Here is a 13,369-nt window from a genome sequence, read left to right as displayed (position 1 = left end):
CAAGCAATAATTTTCACCCGGACCCCTCTGCGCCCCCCCACCCACGGACACACACACACACACAAGTCCGCCACTGGAAGGACGTGTCTTTTATCATTTCTTCGTGTTGACGTCAGCAACCCGATTTTTTGTTGTCAGGATAGCGTTGTTTGCCTGTCTATTCATTCACCTCTCCCGCAAGTTTTCCTTAACATTGATAGTAATGGCGTATCAATGCAGCTGGGTGCGGCAAGATATTGATCCCGCTCCCCGTACATGTGGAGTCCACGCCGATTGCAAGCCAGCCCCAAAGACGGCTTGGCGGCGCCAAGAGGGCGGCAGCGCCCGACCAGGTGAGGCGGTGGGAGCGTACAACGGAGCGGAGGGTCGCCTGGCGGGTAGGCCGCGCGCCGTGCACCTGGGTCGGGCTGCGGCCTACCCCGGCCTGCGCCGGCGCTCGCTCCCGCCCTCGACACACGGCGGCGTGCGCACGTAGGGGTGAAAAATGTCGTAATTTATTGGTTCGTAGTCCTCCTTAGTTATTTTGTATTATCCTTTGGGCGATTATTTTTTACACGCATGGAGCGAGTAGGCAAACCCGGGTCGTAGCACTTACATGTTGCGGGCGAAGGAAGCAGGCAAACCCACCCTTAAACACCTAGTGTAGTGGAATGAAACAGGACCTGAAATCCACCACCACCACCACCACCACCACCACGCACAGTAGGCGACCCCTATGGTCATTGCCACCATTCCAGCCCCTGCCGCCCTCTAGTCCCTTCCCTACGGTCGCCGCCCTCATGGGGTTCACCTCTTTGTCGCACCACTCCTTTCACCGCCATGAGTGAAAGGCGACAAATATTTCATGAGCCTCTCCCCGGCGACGCCGCCTCCCCCGGCCTGTCCCCGGCCCTCCCTGCGGGACCCGTGCGTGCGAGTTACTGCCTCGCCATCAATCTCACATGCGAAACCCCGCGCACGGCCGGGGCGCGTGTGCGTCTGGTGGCGCTCGCTCGTGCTCATAGGGAGGAGGATGAGGGGAGGGCAAGGGGCAGGAGGTGAGACGGGGTTAGTAACCAGCGAGCCGCTAGCTCGCCGCCCAGAGAGACTCCTCACTGGAGACTATACCGGTTTGAACGGGAATAAAGCACGGAATTGAGAGGTTTGTGAACTAAATGCCGTGCCACTCTGCACCACGCCTCGCCACCCGAACACGTGCGCCCCGACCCGATGAGCGATAACGATACGTATGCAAATGAGCCGCTGAACGCAGCGGCACGCATGGCGTTTTTCTTTCTTATGCGCGCGGCGCTTAAAAAAAAAATACTTGGGGCGCTATGGGTCCGCTCTGCTACTTATCGACTCGCTCGCGGCCCATACCGCGGCCCCGCCCGCGTCGTGTTCCGTATTATTCAGCAGCGCCCGTCCCCACCGCTGCGTACGGGGGGCAGTGACCCCGCACCCACACGCCCTGGGGGCTCCTCGGGCCCGGCCGGCAGGTAAGGAGGCTTGCCAGGCTTGCGGTGGTGCTGGGTTCTCCTTCCGGGGGAGGGGCTGTTGGCGCTGCCGCCGGGGCTGGTGCTGACGGCGCCGGCGGCCAGCGGGGCGCGGGGTGGCTCTCTAATTTTCTTCCGGGTCGAGGGGGTGCTTGACCCTCATCAGCCCCCTGCGGCGCCCCTTTCTGACCTGGTTGCCGCCCTCCTACCTACCTCCCAGGTGCGCACGTTCTGTGGTCAGCCCCCCACCCCTCCTTCCCCGTTGCGGTCACGCAAAAGGAGTGTTAGTTATCTCGGCAGACAGCGGGGATGGCATGGCCATAGGAGCTCCGTTGCACAGCACACCCCCTCAAACCGTCCCCGTTCCGACTGCCGCGAGGCCTGTGCCGTGTCACCGGAAGGTTGCCCCGGGGATATTTAGCCTCATTTGTCCACGCACGATGCGTGCCGCGAAGGGGGTGCGCCCGATCAGCGAGGGTGCGTGGAGGGGCGGGGCGGGGGCATCCCTCGCGTGCCAGGCCCGCCTCTACCCCCTTTGGCCCGGCTCGGCACCGGGGCGCCATTCCGCCATTCCTGCACCCCCGATACGGCCTTTCTTGATGGCGTCGCTTGTTTGACGAGTAGACCATCCTGGCCGCCGTCGTAGTCAACGCTGTCCTGCCCTAGCTCACCTCGTGCTGACCGTTAGCCAAGTATGACGCCGGGCCCGCGCACCGCCGGGGATGTGCATGACAATGGGCCATCCGCCCCCGGGCCTTTCAAATCGATCCCCTCACTTCCCCTCATCCCCTCTTATACCCCTTTTCTTGTGTTTCACGACGGAGACTCCCTCCCTGCTCACGAGCGAACGTAACGACTGTCGTTGCACTGTTGACGACTTGGGGCCAGTCACCGCGTTCCCATGGCCGCCGACGAGACGCTGTTTGGTGGTAGCGGGATTGTGAGTGTGTGGGCAGTGTGGGCAAGTCCAGTCCTACCACGCAGGTGTGACACCGGGTGGGTTGCCTATCCAGCATGGCCGTAAGGGTTCATGATGGGGTAGACGGGGTAGGTCGGCCCGGCCATACACCTGGTATACCTGCTATGGTCAGGTTGCACAGGCGAATAAAAATACACACGGCGCAGCAAATCCTGGACAGGGCAGTGATCGGTGGTCCCCAGAAGGCGTTCGTTCACTACAGCCTCGCCTACCTGTCGTCCAGGTGGCGCATCTCTGCTCGGGCATGACCCTCAACACGACCCTGGGTCCGGCGATGCTAGAAGTGGCGACATTCCGCGTTGTTCCCCGAGGATCGCCTCTCCGATGGCGGCGCGGTATAGGTTCGCACGAGGACACGAGGGCGCCCAGAACGCGCTGGACGCGATGGGCCTTGTTGACTGCGAACGGGCGGTGCGCGGCTCGGCGCGGTCGTGCGCGGCCTTCTCCCGGAGCGGAGTGCAGCCTTGTGGAGCGGCCTCGCGGTGCGCGACGCTCGGCCAGACTGGGCGCGCGCCGCCCCGCGCCCCCGTGTGAGCCCGCACCCCCGCTCCGCCACGAGCACGCCACCCCCTGTCACGGCGCCGCCCCCGGGCCCGCCCCCAGGCCACCCCGGCCCCGCCACCACCAGGGAGGGGCGGCTGGGCGCCACCGGCGGAACAGGTACCGACCGGAGCTGGGACCGGTGCACGGGCCGGGGGTGGGGGAAGGGGCTGCCTGGGCGAGCGGCGAGGGGATGTTGGGGTAGGGGCTGGTCACGCCTTTGGCCGCGGCACCGTCCAGGGTGTCTTGCGTGTTGTGGCACCGGGCGAGGGCCGCCACAGTTCTGTGACCCTCGCCGCACGTTGATGATTGCAAAACAAAACCAATCGGCGTGCCCGTGCGGTCACGGCGGCGTACGCCATACGTGCGTACCCCGCGCCCGCGGCACCCGCGCCTGCCGACGCGGCGTACGACCGCCCGCCGGCCGAGGCGCGCACCCGGCGGGGATACAAATAGACGGCGCTGCGCAGGAGGGGAGCGGGGGCGGGGGGCAGCAGAGGGGAGGAAAGCCAGCGAAGGCGGAGATGGAGATGAGATGGTGTCGGGGCGGAATGCGCTGCCGAGGCGAGGAGAGGCGAGCCGCGGCGAGGCCCGTGCTGCTGGGCTGGGATGGCCGGGAGGACGTACAGTGCGGCTCATTGATGGGACGGAGCCATTGAGTGCGCTCCTCGGGCCGCAGCGGAGGGCGATCGCCGATCACGAGACGCTACAAACAGGGCAATCACAGCGGCAATGAGGCCTTGTGCTTATGCGAGAGGGGAGGGAGCGGGTGCCCTGCAGTCGCGTCACAAGGGACTTAGTATTCGCAAAACTATGGCATGTTCGTGTTCGTGTTCGTTTTCTTACGGTGTTGTGGGCAGTCGTGAAACTGAGGGTGTGGAGAGGGCCTAACCAAGGCCGGCCCGCGGTCCATAACGGGGGCTTATGGTTCCTGCCGAGTTTGGCAGGAGCGAGGGAGGGGCTCGTCGTGGGGCCCGCTAGGGGTCGGGTGGCGCAGGAGTTTGTGAGCCCGGCCGCCATGCAACCGGCGCCGCGGCCGCCGCGGGGCGGTCAGACGCTGAAGGGGGAGAGGGGAGGCGAGGGGGGCCGACGCACTAGTAGGGGGAGGAGGGGGGCGGGCGGCCAACTGCTCTGCATCTTCCTCTCTCTCCGCTCCGCTCCGCTCGCCAGTGCCAGCCACCAGGCCAGGGCGGCAGTCCGCCGAGTTCCTCCGTTCCCCGCCACCGCGACGTGGACCCCGCGCCCAGCGACGCGCCGCGCTCGACACCGACACCACCACACCCCTTCGCGGCGAAACACACTTGTGCATGTTGGCACTGACTTGGGCGGCGCTTTCCGAACCATGACCGCCGTCAGGTAGATCGACAGGTGAGGCGGCCGCCGAATCGGCTGGACCTGCCAGAGATGAAGTCGGCAGCGGCCGCGGACGTCGCCTCGTGCGCACCGGGGCCATGACCATGGCTTCCTACGGGTGGATGAACATGCGCGTGGACAAGCAGTCGCCGCTCCGACCGCTGGCCCCCGCGCACGCTGCGCACGACCCCGGCGGCAACGCGGGCTTGGATCAGCTGGCGGTGAGTGCCTCATGGTTGAGGGAATGGAGGCACCCATGACAGCTTGACGGCCGGGGTCGGGTGCAGAAGCCCTGGCACCCCTCGCCGCGGTCTGCGCCTGCTGCTCCACGTCCAGTGAGAGTGGGCCGCCAGTGACGTCACCCGGGGACCCGGGCCGGCGCGCTCAGCGGGCTGCGGGCTTTGTTGTTGCCGCGGTGGTGGCAGCGGCGGCGACGGCCCCCTTGCCCTGCGCGGCGCACTTTAATTGAGCTCATGGAATAGCGCGCTGTGGTCCTGCTACATGGCCCCCCGGTCGGTCTGGCCTCGGCCCCGATGCCGACGCACTTCCACGACCGCTGCGCGCGCCGGACAGAGCTCCGGCTACCGTCCACACCCAGAGCCTTGCACCGGGCGGGTATCCGATGCCTACTTGGCCTCGTACTTGGCATCCGAAAACGAGTGCGAGCGAGAAAATCTTAGTCCAACTAGCCGCTTTCGGACGACAAGTTGTCACCTAGGCGGGCGCATTGCAAGGTGCCGCTCTGGTCGGGCTCCGGTCCCAGCGCTGTCAGCCTCGGAGGTAGGCAGCGTGGCGTGCCGTCGTGCGTGACGGGACTGCCTACCTCGCCTCACAATCAGCTCACCTCACAGCACCGCCAGCGGTCAGCGCGAGGTCTCAAGCGGTCGCAGCTTCGCTTCGACTTCCGGGGCCGAGGCTTATCAGCTCCCGTGCCGAGGGCGCAACGCGACACCGCGGAGACCACGCTGCGCCACGACCGAGATCCTGGACGGGCTCGCTCCGGGGATTGGTGTCAATGTTTCTTTTAGGACTGAACGCCCGGGGGGGGGGGGTCTGGTTTCTTTTTGGTGTTTTCTTTTTCCTTTTTTCCCAAAGAGTGGAGTAGCCTCGGCCACGTTTTGTTTAACGGCGGTGGTTTGGCGGCCCAACCCCCAGGGCCACCGCATGCCCCACGAAATTGAGCCCCCCTCCCCCCTCCTCCACGCCATTTCGCTTTCTGTTTGTGTTCTGGCATGGCGCCCCCGCCGCCGGCAACAGCGCGGACCGGCGTGGCGCGGCTAAAGTCTGGGCGTGACGTGTCCGTGGCCAGGGCGGGAAGAAAGAGGGTCACTCGGCACGTGAGAGCCCCCCCCCCCACCTCCATATTCTAACGAGTGATCTGCTTGTCGCGCAGGCCATGGAGACGCGGATAGTGCCTCAGATGTGGGGGCCGTTCCCCAACGCGGTGCCGGCGCCCTTCTTCAAGGCGGGCGCGGGTGGCGTCGCCTCCGGGCCGGGTGCCGCCCCCGGCCAGGCCAACCTGGGCGCGCTCTGGGGGGCGCTGGGGGAGCTCGCCGATCAGATGCTGGACTTGAGCATCTTGGACAACTTGGACGTGGCCCTGAGCCCCGGCAAAGCCGTCAAGCCGCCCCCCGACGCCTACATGTGCCACCTGTGCTTCAACAAGGGGCACTACATCAAGGACTGCCCCCAGGTGAGGCCACAACAACACGGTGCTGCTTGAGGTATTCCCCTGTACGAGAATGGGAGAGGGAGACGAGGGAGATAAGGCATCGCCGACTTGACGCAAGGAGCAGCCTAAAGACTCAGAGACAGCCGTTTGTGTCGCCATGGTAAATTTGCAGCTTTGTTAAAGGACGGGCTTAGCCGACAGTTCAGTTGGCGGTGGGTTTGCTAACGTGTTGGGTTGTGAGGCAGCAGGAAGAATTAAGTCCAGAATGCCACAGAAACATGCTGCGAAGCAGGTAAGGGGCTGCACTACGGGGCAAGTGAAGCAAGCGGTCAAGGGGGAGACTGATTGAAACGAGTAGCACGGCCAGGAAGGATTGGAGGATGAAGGGCGGACAATGTTTTACGGAAAGCAGAAATCATGGTTTTGAGGGTAGTCGTAAACCCACCTTTAACTTTAAGGCGGATTTTACATGGAATTTCTACCTCGAAAACTTAGCTATTCTTTTGTCTTGTTGCTCTCTGCTTGGCTCGACTCTTCTGAACTGCCTTTCTTGTGTTGTACAGGCGCGGCCGAAGGGGGAAGGCCTGACTCCATACCAAGGCAAGAAGAGGTGTTTTGGAGAGTACAAATGCCCTAAGTGTAAGCGAAAATGGATGTCTGGAAATAGCTGGGCAAATATGGGTCAGGAGTGTATCAAGTGTCATATTAATGTATATCCTCATAAACAGGTGAATGCAACTATCATCTCATATTTTTTCCAAGGCAGAAATAACTACCCAAAATAATTATTAGTATTTTCTTTCATTGCAGAGGCCGTTAGAAAAACCTGATGGCCTGGATGTTTCCGATCAAAGTAAAGTCCATCCCCAACATCTCTGTGAGAAATGCAAAAGCCTTGGAGTTTACTGCCGAAAGGTTCAATAATTTCACTCTTTGTAAAACGTTTTTATCTCAAGATGTTTTGAGTGCATGGTTTCCAGATTAAGTAGGTTGCACACCTGTAGTAGAACCTGAAAGTCGATCATGGTATACATAGGCACCAAGGTTCCAAAAATACAAGTACTATGTAATTTTGATGTAATTCTTTAATGTATATTAAGTAATGGAAGATTATTTTATTAGAGTTAATTTTTGAATAAATGTTGAATGAATGAAAATTTTGAAAAAGGAAAAGTTAATTCTAATTTGTTCAAATTTGAGTTAACAAATAAGTCTGAATCATTTTGGTGCTCTTATCTATAATTAGAATGCTGCTTTTCCCCTTGAATGGAAGATAATTTCATACATGTTGTGGCATAGTATTTCAAATTTGGGAGAATAGTACAAGGCAAAGGAACTAGATTCTTACTGGTGTAAAATAAATCAGAATCAGGTGAACTGAGAGGCAGGTAGTTGTTTTGATCAAGTTAAGTAATATGATCCTGCTATCAAACAGTAATGTGTAAATATTGAGAAAGAAGCACAGATTGAATTTCGAACATTGTATTCAGATAATACAATTTTGTAATCTTAAGATTAGAAGAATTTTCTATGGTTTGTATATGACAATGTCTTTTTGCTTTCACTTCACATATTGCTGCATGTAAAAATGTATTTTTGTGAACCGAAAAAAAATCTTTAAAAGGGCAACAAATCAATTCATAACTTCAACCCCTTTCATGTAAGTAGTGACTAGAACTGTGAGTTACACATTGAGGGTTGCCTAAGTTACCATTCTCCATCTGAAATGCTTTCGATGATAACATCACTGTTATCACTTTCTTCGTCACTAGATTCCTGCATCACAACACCCGCATCTTCGTAGGTGATAAGCTCAACTATGGCCCTGAAATATACAAATTTTACTCTAATCAATATGTAAAGTCACAAAAAGTGCTGTAGTAGAGAAGTAAAAGTATACCTTAGGAGAGTTGTGTGTGGGTCCTTTTTATTTTCCCAGGGTATAACATCTGGATGGCTTGCTCTATATTCTAATAAACGATTCATGTGCTCACGCAGATCCTGAAAGATGTAATAAATCAAAAATAAATCAAAAAACTTACTTGCACACAAGCTCATTCAATTGTAAGAGGCATTGCTTACCATGACAATAGAAGCTATTGACTTTTTGCATCTCATTTGAAAATATTTTCCCACAGCTATTTTCTCTCGACCATCCTCAACAAAAAATCTAAGGCTTTCCCCAAAAAATAATATTGGAAGAGGGTAAACCATTGTAGTGTCATGAAGAGTAATATTTGCACTCTTTAACTTTAGATGGTATACAAAAAAAGGGCTGGGAAAATATGATTCTTTATCATTAACAGATTTAGGATGCATAACTACTCTACCATCTTGGGGAGTAGTTAGCCTCTTGACATTTCTTCCATTCCCAATGTTCCGACACTTACTGCAAACAAATAGATTGTTAAATTTGAAACAGTCAGGGTTTAGATAGATACATAGATAGTTGGCGAGATATTTTAAAATTCACATACTGCAGGTAGGCAACATTTGGGTATAATCCTGCACATACTATGGCCTTCACCAGGCTTGCGTTGTTCGAATTCACATTTGAAGCATAGTCCATGGGATTACTAGATTGCAAAAACTTCATGTCATGTAAGTAGTGGACAAACTGTTTCTTCAGGTCACTACAAAAATAAAAGCAATAAAAAAGAAAGTTAGATTTAAAAAATATTAAGACTGTAATCATTGTGAACAACTTTGGGTCAGTACTTTCACTTTGTCTTACCGCAACATTGTTAAAGTGTTTTGAGAGAGAAAATTTTCCCAACAAAAAGAGCCACCTCTTCCTCTTTTACACTCTTCCTCCCATCGTATGAGAACATCTCCAATAAGCAGGAGGTCGCTTTTGCGTCCCTCAGATAATGCCAATCTTATGCGGTCAACTTCTTTTTCTTTGCCCTGGAAGAAAACTGTACAGTTCTCAGCTCCCCTAAAATTTAATGGCAGTTTTTCTAGTTAACTAAAACTTACAAGAGGAATCATGAAAGCATCTTTGAAACTAAGACTGGCCGCAACTGAGCACACAGGATCAATGCAGCTGAATAAAGCACCCATGAGAAGCATCTTCCCTGTGTGAGGATCTACTGGCAGTTTACCTAAGTGGTAGCCAAGTGGAGTCAGATTCTCATCTGAATCTAACACATTCATCAATGTTAGTAACTGTAGGGCAAAAGAAGATGTAAGATAACAAATAAAAAATATGACATGATTGACTGATTTACAGAAGCAGAAACAAAAGCCATACCTCTAAGGAGTGATCAACGGCCAAAGGATCTGGAGGATTCATGACACGATTAAGGAAGGGGCGGACTGCTCCTAACTGCAACATTTTTGCTCTTATTATGACTTCATCAAGACGTGACCTCAACATCTCAGGTAGTGGATAACTTTCAAAAGTCATTTCTCTTCCTTTAGAATAAAGATGGTAACAGATACCAGGCTGTACTCTGAGAGAGAAAAACAGGTGAAAGAGAGAAAATTATTAGATCGAATGAAATAATATTTCCTATATTTGGTAAATGATTAGTAGATAATTTCAATTTCTTACCTGCCAGCACGTCCTCGTCTCTGCTTGGCATTGGCAAGAGACACCCATTCAGGATTAAGGGTTTGAATATTATTTTCTGTATCATAATTCTTCATTTTAATCTTTCCACAATCCACAACATACACAACATCATCAATTGTAATGGATGTTTCAGCTATGTTAGTAGCAATTATAATCTTCCTAGTTCCTAAAAACAGAGTAAACATAAATATTTGAAAAGATAATGGGTAAGCAGATCAAAGGAAAAGATGTCTTTCAAAATATTCTTATTTTAACATGTTCAGTGTGACGTGACTACATAGTGGTCTCGCTCCCACGTTAAATCATAGGCACGAAAAACGAGCCGCACTGAATATGTTAACAAGTAATGCCCCTTGAAAGAAATTCTTAAAAAGGAAAACTTAAGTCATTACCTGGAGGTGGCCGATCAAAGACTGATCGTTGGACAGTAGTGGGCATGAGAGAATGAAGAGGAATAATTTTAAATCTGGCTGAAATTGAAATAGGAAGCAGATGCAATTATTTGAACTGTAAGCACTGGAACCCTATTTTATTTTATTTTTTAAATATATTTTAAAACATATTTTAAATTCTAGGTAACTTCTAGGGCAACTCACAAGATTTAAAGTAATCCAAAGAAGTCAATGCAGTGTTAAGTTTGGATATGTGTTCCCAACCAGGTAAAAACACAAGAATTGCTCCATCAGGTTTATTCTTACAAATGTCAGTGATCAGCCTTGACATCAAATCATAATTGATTTCTTCCGAAAAAGGATTTTGTAAAGCTTCTACAGTACTTCTAGAATATTTCCTATTTCTTTCTAATGACCTGAAAAGGTTATGTTTAAGTTAAAGTATCAATAAAAACAGAACAATTACCCAGCTGGTAATATGAAATGAATACCTCATGAAAGGGCCAATAATCTCCACAAATTCTTTGCTTTCATTCCTCTGCCTCTTCTTAGATGGTGGATACTTGAAACTAAAAAGAACATATATTAATGGTTGTGAAATCACAACTACAATTGGTACTTTTCTGAACCACAATTGTGAAAAAATTGGTATAAAACAAAGGTGAGATTGAAACTTACTTTAACATTTCAATGACATCTTCAAGGTAAAATTCCTCAACAGGGTATGTGAAACCCGGAATGTTAATGGATGGGCAGGAATTGAAATACCGAGAGAAATGATCAGCATTGAGGGTTGCACTCATAAGTATTATTTTAAGATCTGGACGCTGTAAAAGAGATTTGTTTGATCATTTCATTTAGACATCTCTCATGCTTGTTGTGTAGTTGTTCAATCAACCCTTTTCCGTTTCAATTCAACTATACCTTTGGTAGGATATCTTTCAGTAGAGTAATTACAAAGTCTGAAACTGTATCTCTTTCATGAATTTCATCTAGAATTATATGAGAAGTATCGGCAAGAGAAGGATCAGATTGCATCCATTCCAGCAGAATTCCTGTTGTACAGTATAAAATTGATCCCTGCTTTGGTGCAACAGCCCTACAGAAAAGATAGTAAGAGTCAGTGGTTTAAAAATGTAGAAAGTGATGTATTAACTTTTAACATGTGTAGAAGATTTCCACTCACTTCTCCAATCGGATCTGGTACCCAACAGATATGGAGCCAATCTTTTCATCTCTTTCACATGCTACACGTTCAGCAACAGAAGTTGCACTAATACGACGGGGTTGTGTGCATAAAATTCGACACAACGAACCATCACCTCGGAGAATAAAGTCATCAAGAATAAACTGAGCAACTTGAGTAGTTTTACCACAACCTGAAAATATACAAGTTAATTGAAAACAAGGAACAGGTTGCCTTATCAATACATCTATAGGAAAATAATTTAGTATTATGCGCATACCTGTTTCCCCACTAATAACAACAACTTGATTATCTCGGATAAGCTTTAAAATTGAATCTTGCATTTGGAATGAGGGCAATTTTTTCCTCCCTTCATACATACTGATGTATCTTTGGTTATTGTTCTTTTTATCTAGAAGCAAATCCTTTAATTTCTTGTCTACAGAAGGCTTGCGTTCAAGGGCCTGAAAAAATTCAATTTCTTAGCAGAAAAACACAAAGAGAAATGGTAGTATACTAGTATATAGTGTTAGCTGATTCAACCAAAACTAGGAAGTTGGGAACCTACAATATGCCGTTGAAGTAATCTTTCAATCTTACTATCAATTGATTCTGTCAAACTTCTCAAAAAATTTGTTTTGAAATGACTATCTTGCAGGTGGTTATACTTGCTTGCCGCTGAAACGTCATCTAAACTGTTCACTTTCTGAAGTGTTTCAGGCTTTTTACGGACTTCCTCAAAGGAGCAACCTCTGTAAATAAGTGTATTTAGACTAGGGATTCCAAATGGCGACATAACTCTAAACACTATAAAACACACAAGTATCTTACGGTTCAATTTTGACATCCACACTTGATGACGCTGAAGATTTGGAGCAAGCTAAATGCTGGGGCAGGTTCAGCAGCATGGATCGAATCTGTTGCTCTTTTTTTGGATCAATTGCAATAGTTATTCCCTAAAAACATATGACAATAAATCATTAATTAGAAGAACAAATCAGCAAATATTTGCATTAATGCAGTCACCAACAACTCACCCCTTCCAATTTATAATCACGCTTCTTCCTTTCACTTCCACCTTCTGCTTCTTTCTTTGCTTTGCTTAACTTTGCATAGTACAAACCTAAAAGTTGCAAATTGAAAGATGAGTCAGATAAGTAGTAAATTAGCAAAGAAAAACCACAGCACAGGACTCACCAATCTCTCTACCCTTTAAATGAGGAGGATGTCTCTTAAACCCTCCCCGGGCCTCTCCTTGCGTATCCTCTTTTCTAGAATAACCACCTTCTCCTCTACGCCCTCCTCTCTCTCGACCTCTCCCGCCTCCTCCTCCTCCTCCACGTTTCCCTCTCCAACCTTGACTCGTACTTGGCCCATCTTCGGAATATGATTGTGACTGACTACCTAAAAGTTTATTATGATAAAATGAAATTCAAATTATGGACAAACATCTTCTCTAAATGGATGGGAGCTTACCACGGTGCGATTTCCTGTTGCGAAAGTTGGTGAATTTCTTACTCTGGTGGCCACCAGAAGCACTTGAAGAGTCACCAAATCTATTGTAAATAAATTAACATCATAAACAAAATTCCCTATGTAATCTTTTAAATACATGGGTCAACAAGAAAGTAAGATTCAGCTTAAGAGGTTCTGTCAATCATGACAACAAAAACAGTAAACTTAGCGATTATAACAATGAATAGAATTGACCTACTCTTTTAGCCCCCTATTTCGACGAAAGAAGTCCTCTTCCTCTCTTCTGAAGCGATCATCCATTTCGAAAACAAATTTAACATGAATTTAAAATCAGATGTATATTCCCCCAGATACTATTCAGGTTATTGCAGTGCTTTGGATTTTTCATCTGTTGTTTCCACGGCCCGGTAGGGTCTCCCTTGTGTCGTACATGCAGTGCTATTCGCACGACGAAGAGCAAAAACTTAATTTAGGATTGGATTTAGGTCTTGTTTAGGTGAAGGCGAGAAAGACGCAGGTTACGACTTCAAAAAGGCTCAAAAGGAAAGACTTTCAAAGAAAATTACTTCAGTTTTGGGGAATCCCGAATTGGAGCTGGAGCTGGAAGTCGAAAACCGAAGAGCTGTCTGATCGCCCTCCAGCCTCTCCTGCAGAGATGCAGCCGCAAATATTTGTGTTTACCATGTATTATTTGTTTACTGCATTTTCGACCAAATGCG

At 50.1% G+C, this 13,369-nt stretch overlaps 3 protein-coding genes across 5 annotated transcripts in view; 1 reads left to right on the top strand and 2 right to left on the bottom strand.

Annotated features, from left to right (window-relative positions):
* Positions 1 to 2,966, bottom strand: part of LOC113208968 (uncharacterized) — an 18,607-nt gene extending 15,641 nt beyond the window's left edge. For both annotated transcript variants that reach the window (XM_026426264.2, XM_052267232.1), the window contains exon 1: positions 2,667 to 2,966. The gene's annotated coding sequence lies outside the window, so the exon portion shown is untranslated. The remainder of the gene's footprint in view (positions 1 to 2,666) is intronic.
* A 1,191-nt stretch (positions 2,967 to 4,157) lies between these two features.
* On the top strand, positions 4,158 to 7,863 carry LOC113208957 (zinc finger CCHC domain-containing protein 24-like). Of its 2 annotated transcripts, none has more exons than XM_052267236.1 (4): positions 4,158 to 4,568; positions 5,741 to 6,040; positions 6,583 to 6,747; positions 6,830 to 7,652. In XM_052267236.1, the coding sequence occupies exons 1-4, from the start codon at positions 4,446 to 4,448 to the stop codon at positions 6,941 to 6,943; spliced, it is 702 nt and encodes a 233-aa protein (XP_052123196.1). In that variant the 5' UTR covers positions 4,158 to 4,445; the 3' UTR covers positions 6,944 to 7,652. The 2 variants fall into 2 exon arrangements, with proteins under 2 accessions (XP_052123196.1, XP_052123197.1); XM_052267237.1 differs by having other exon boundaries at positions 4,160 to 4,362; positions 6,830 to 7,863.
* LOC113208969 (ATP-dependent DNA/RNA helicase DHX36-like) lies at positions 7,486 to 13,057 on the bottom strand. Its single transcript, XM_052267235.1, has 21 exons — positions 12,889 to 13,057; positions 12,651 to 12,730; positions 12,372 to 12,578; positions 12,212 to 12,297; positions 12,006 to 12,130; positions 11,743 to 11,926; positions 11,455 to 11,638; positions 11,175 to 11,367; positions 10,913 to 11,087; positions 10,667 to 10,815; positions 10,480 to 10,557; positions 10,193 to 10,404; positions 9,989 to 10,066; positions 9,576 to 9,762; positions 9,273 to 9,474; positions 8,999 to 9,187; positions 8,754 to 8,926; positions 8,497 to 8,652; positions 8,102 to 8,408; positions 7,920 to 8,020; positions 7,486 to 7,844 (listed from the first exon to the last, which is right to left on the bottom strand). The coding sequence occupies exons 1-21, from the start codon at positions 12,948 to 12,950 to the stop codon at positions 7,727 to 7,729; spliced, it is 3,246 nt and encodes a 1,081-aa protein (XP_052123195.1). The 5' UTR covers positions 12,951 to 13,057; the 3' UTR covers positions 7,486 to 7,726.
* Positions 13,058 to 13,369: the final 312 nt, after the last annotated feature.

Source organism: Frankliniella occidentalis, unplaced genomic scaffold, assembly GCF_000697945.3.
Source record: "Frankliniella occidentalis isolate FOCC.00 unplaced genomic scaffold, Focc_3.1 Scaffold48, whole genome shotgun sequence".
Classification (NCBI taxonomy): Eukaryota; Metazoa; Arthropoda; class Insecta; order Thysanoptera; family Thripidae; genus Frankliniella; species Frankliniella occidentalis.
Note: the sequence above shows the minus strand (reverse complement) of the source record. Positions and strands in the feature narration are given on the sequence as shown.

Bases quoted from the DNA above. Each gene is read 5' to 3' on its own strand.
- LOC113208969 (XM_052267235.1), bottom strand. From the start codon at position 12,950: ATGGATGATCGCTTCAGAAGAGAGGAAGAGGACTTCTTTCGTCGAAAT. The intron at 9,763-9,988 runs GTAATGACTTAA...CTCTGTTTTTAG, and splicing joins CTTTGATCGGCCACCTCCAG to GAACTAGGAAGATTATAATT. The intron at 8,021-8,101 runs GTAAGCAATGCC...TACATCTTTCAG, and splicing joins CAATAGCTTCTATTGTCATG to GATCTGCGTGAGCACATGAA.
- LOC113208957 (XM_052267236.1), top strand. From the start codon at position 4,446: ATGACCATGGCTTCCTACGGGTGGATGAACATGCGCGTGGACAAGCAG. The intron at 4,569-5,740 runs GTGAGTGCCTCA...CTTGTCGCGCAG, and splicing joins CGGGCTTGGATCAGCTGGCG to GCCATGGAGACGCGGATAGT. The intron at 6,041-6,582 runs GTGAGGCCACAA...TGTGTTGTACAG, and splicing joins ACATCAAGGACTGCCCCCAG to GCGCGGCCGAAGGGGGAAGG.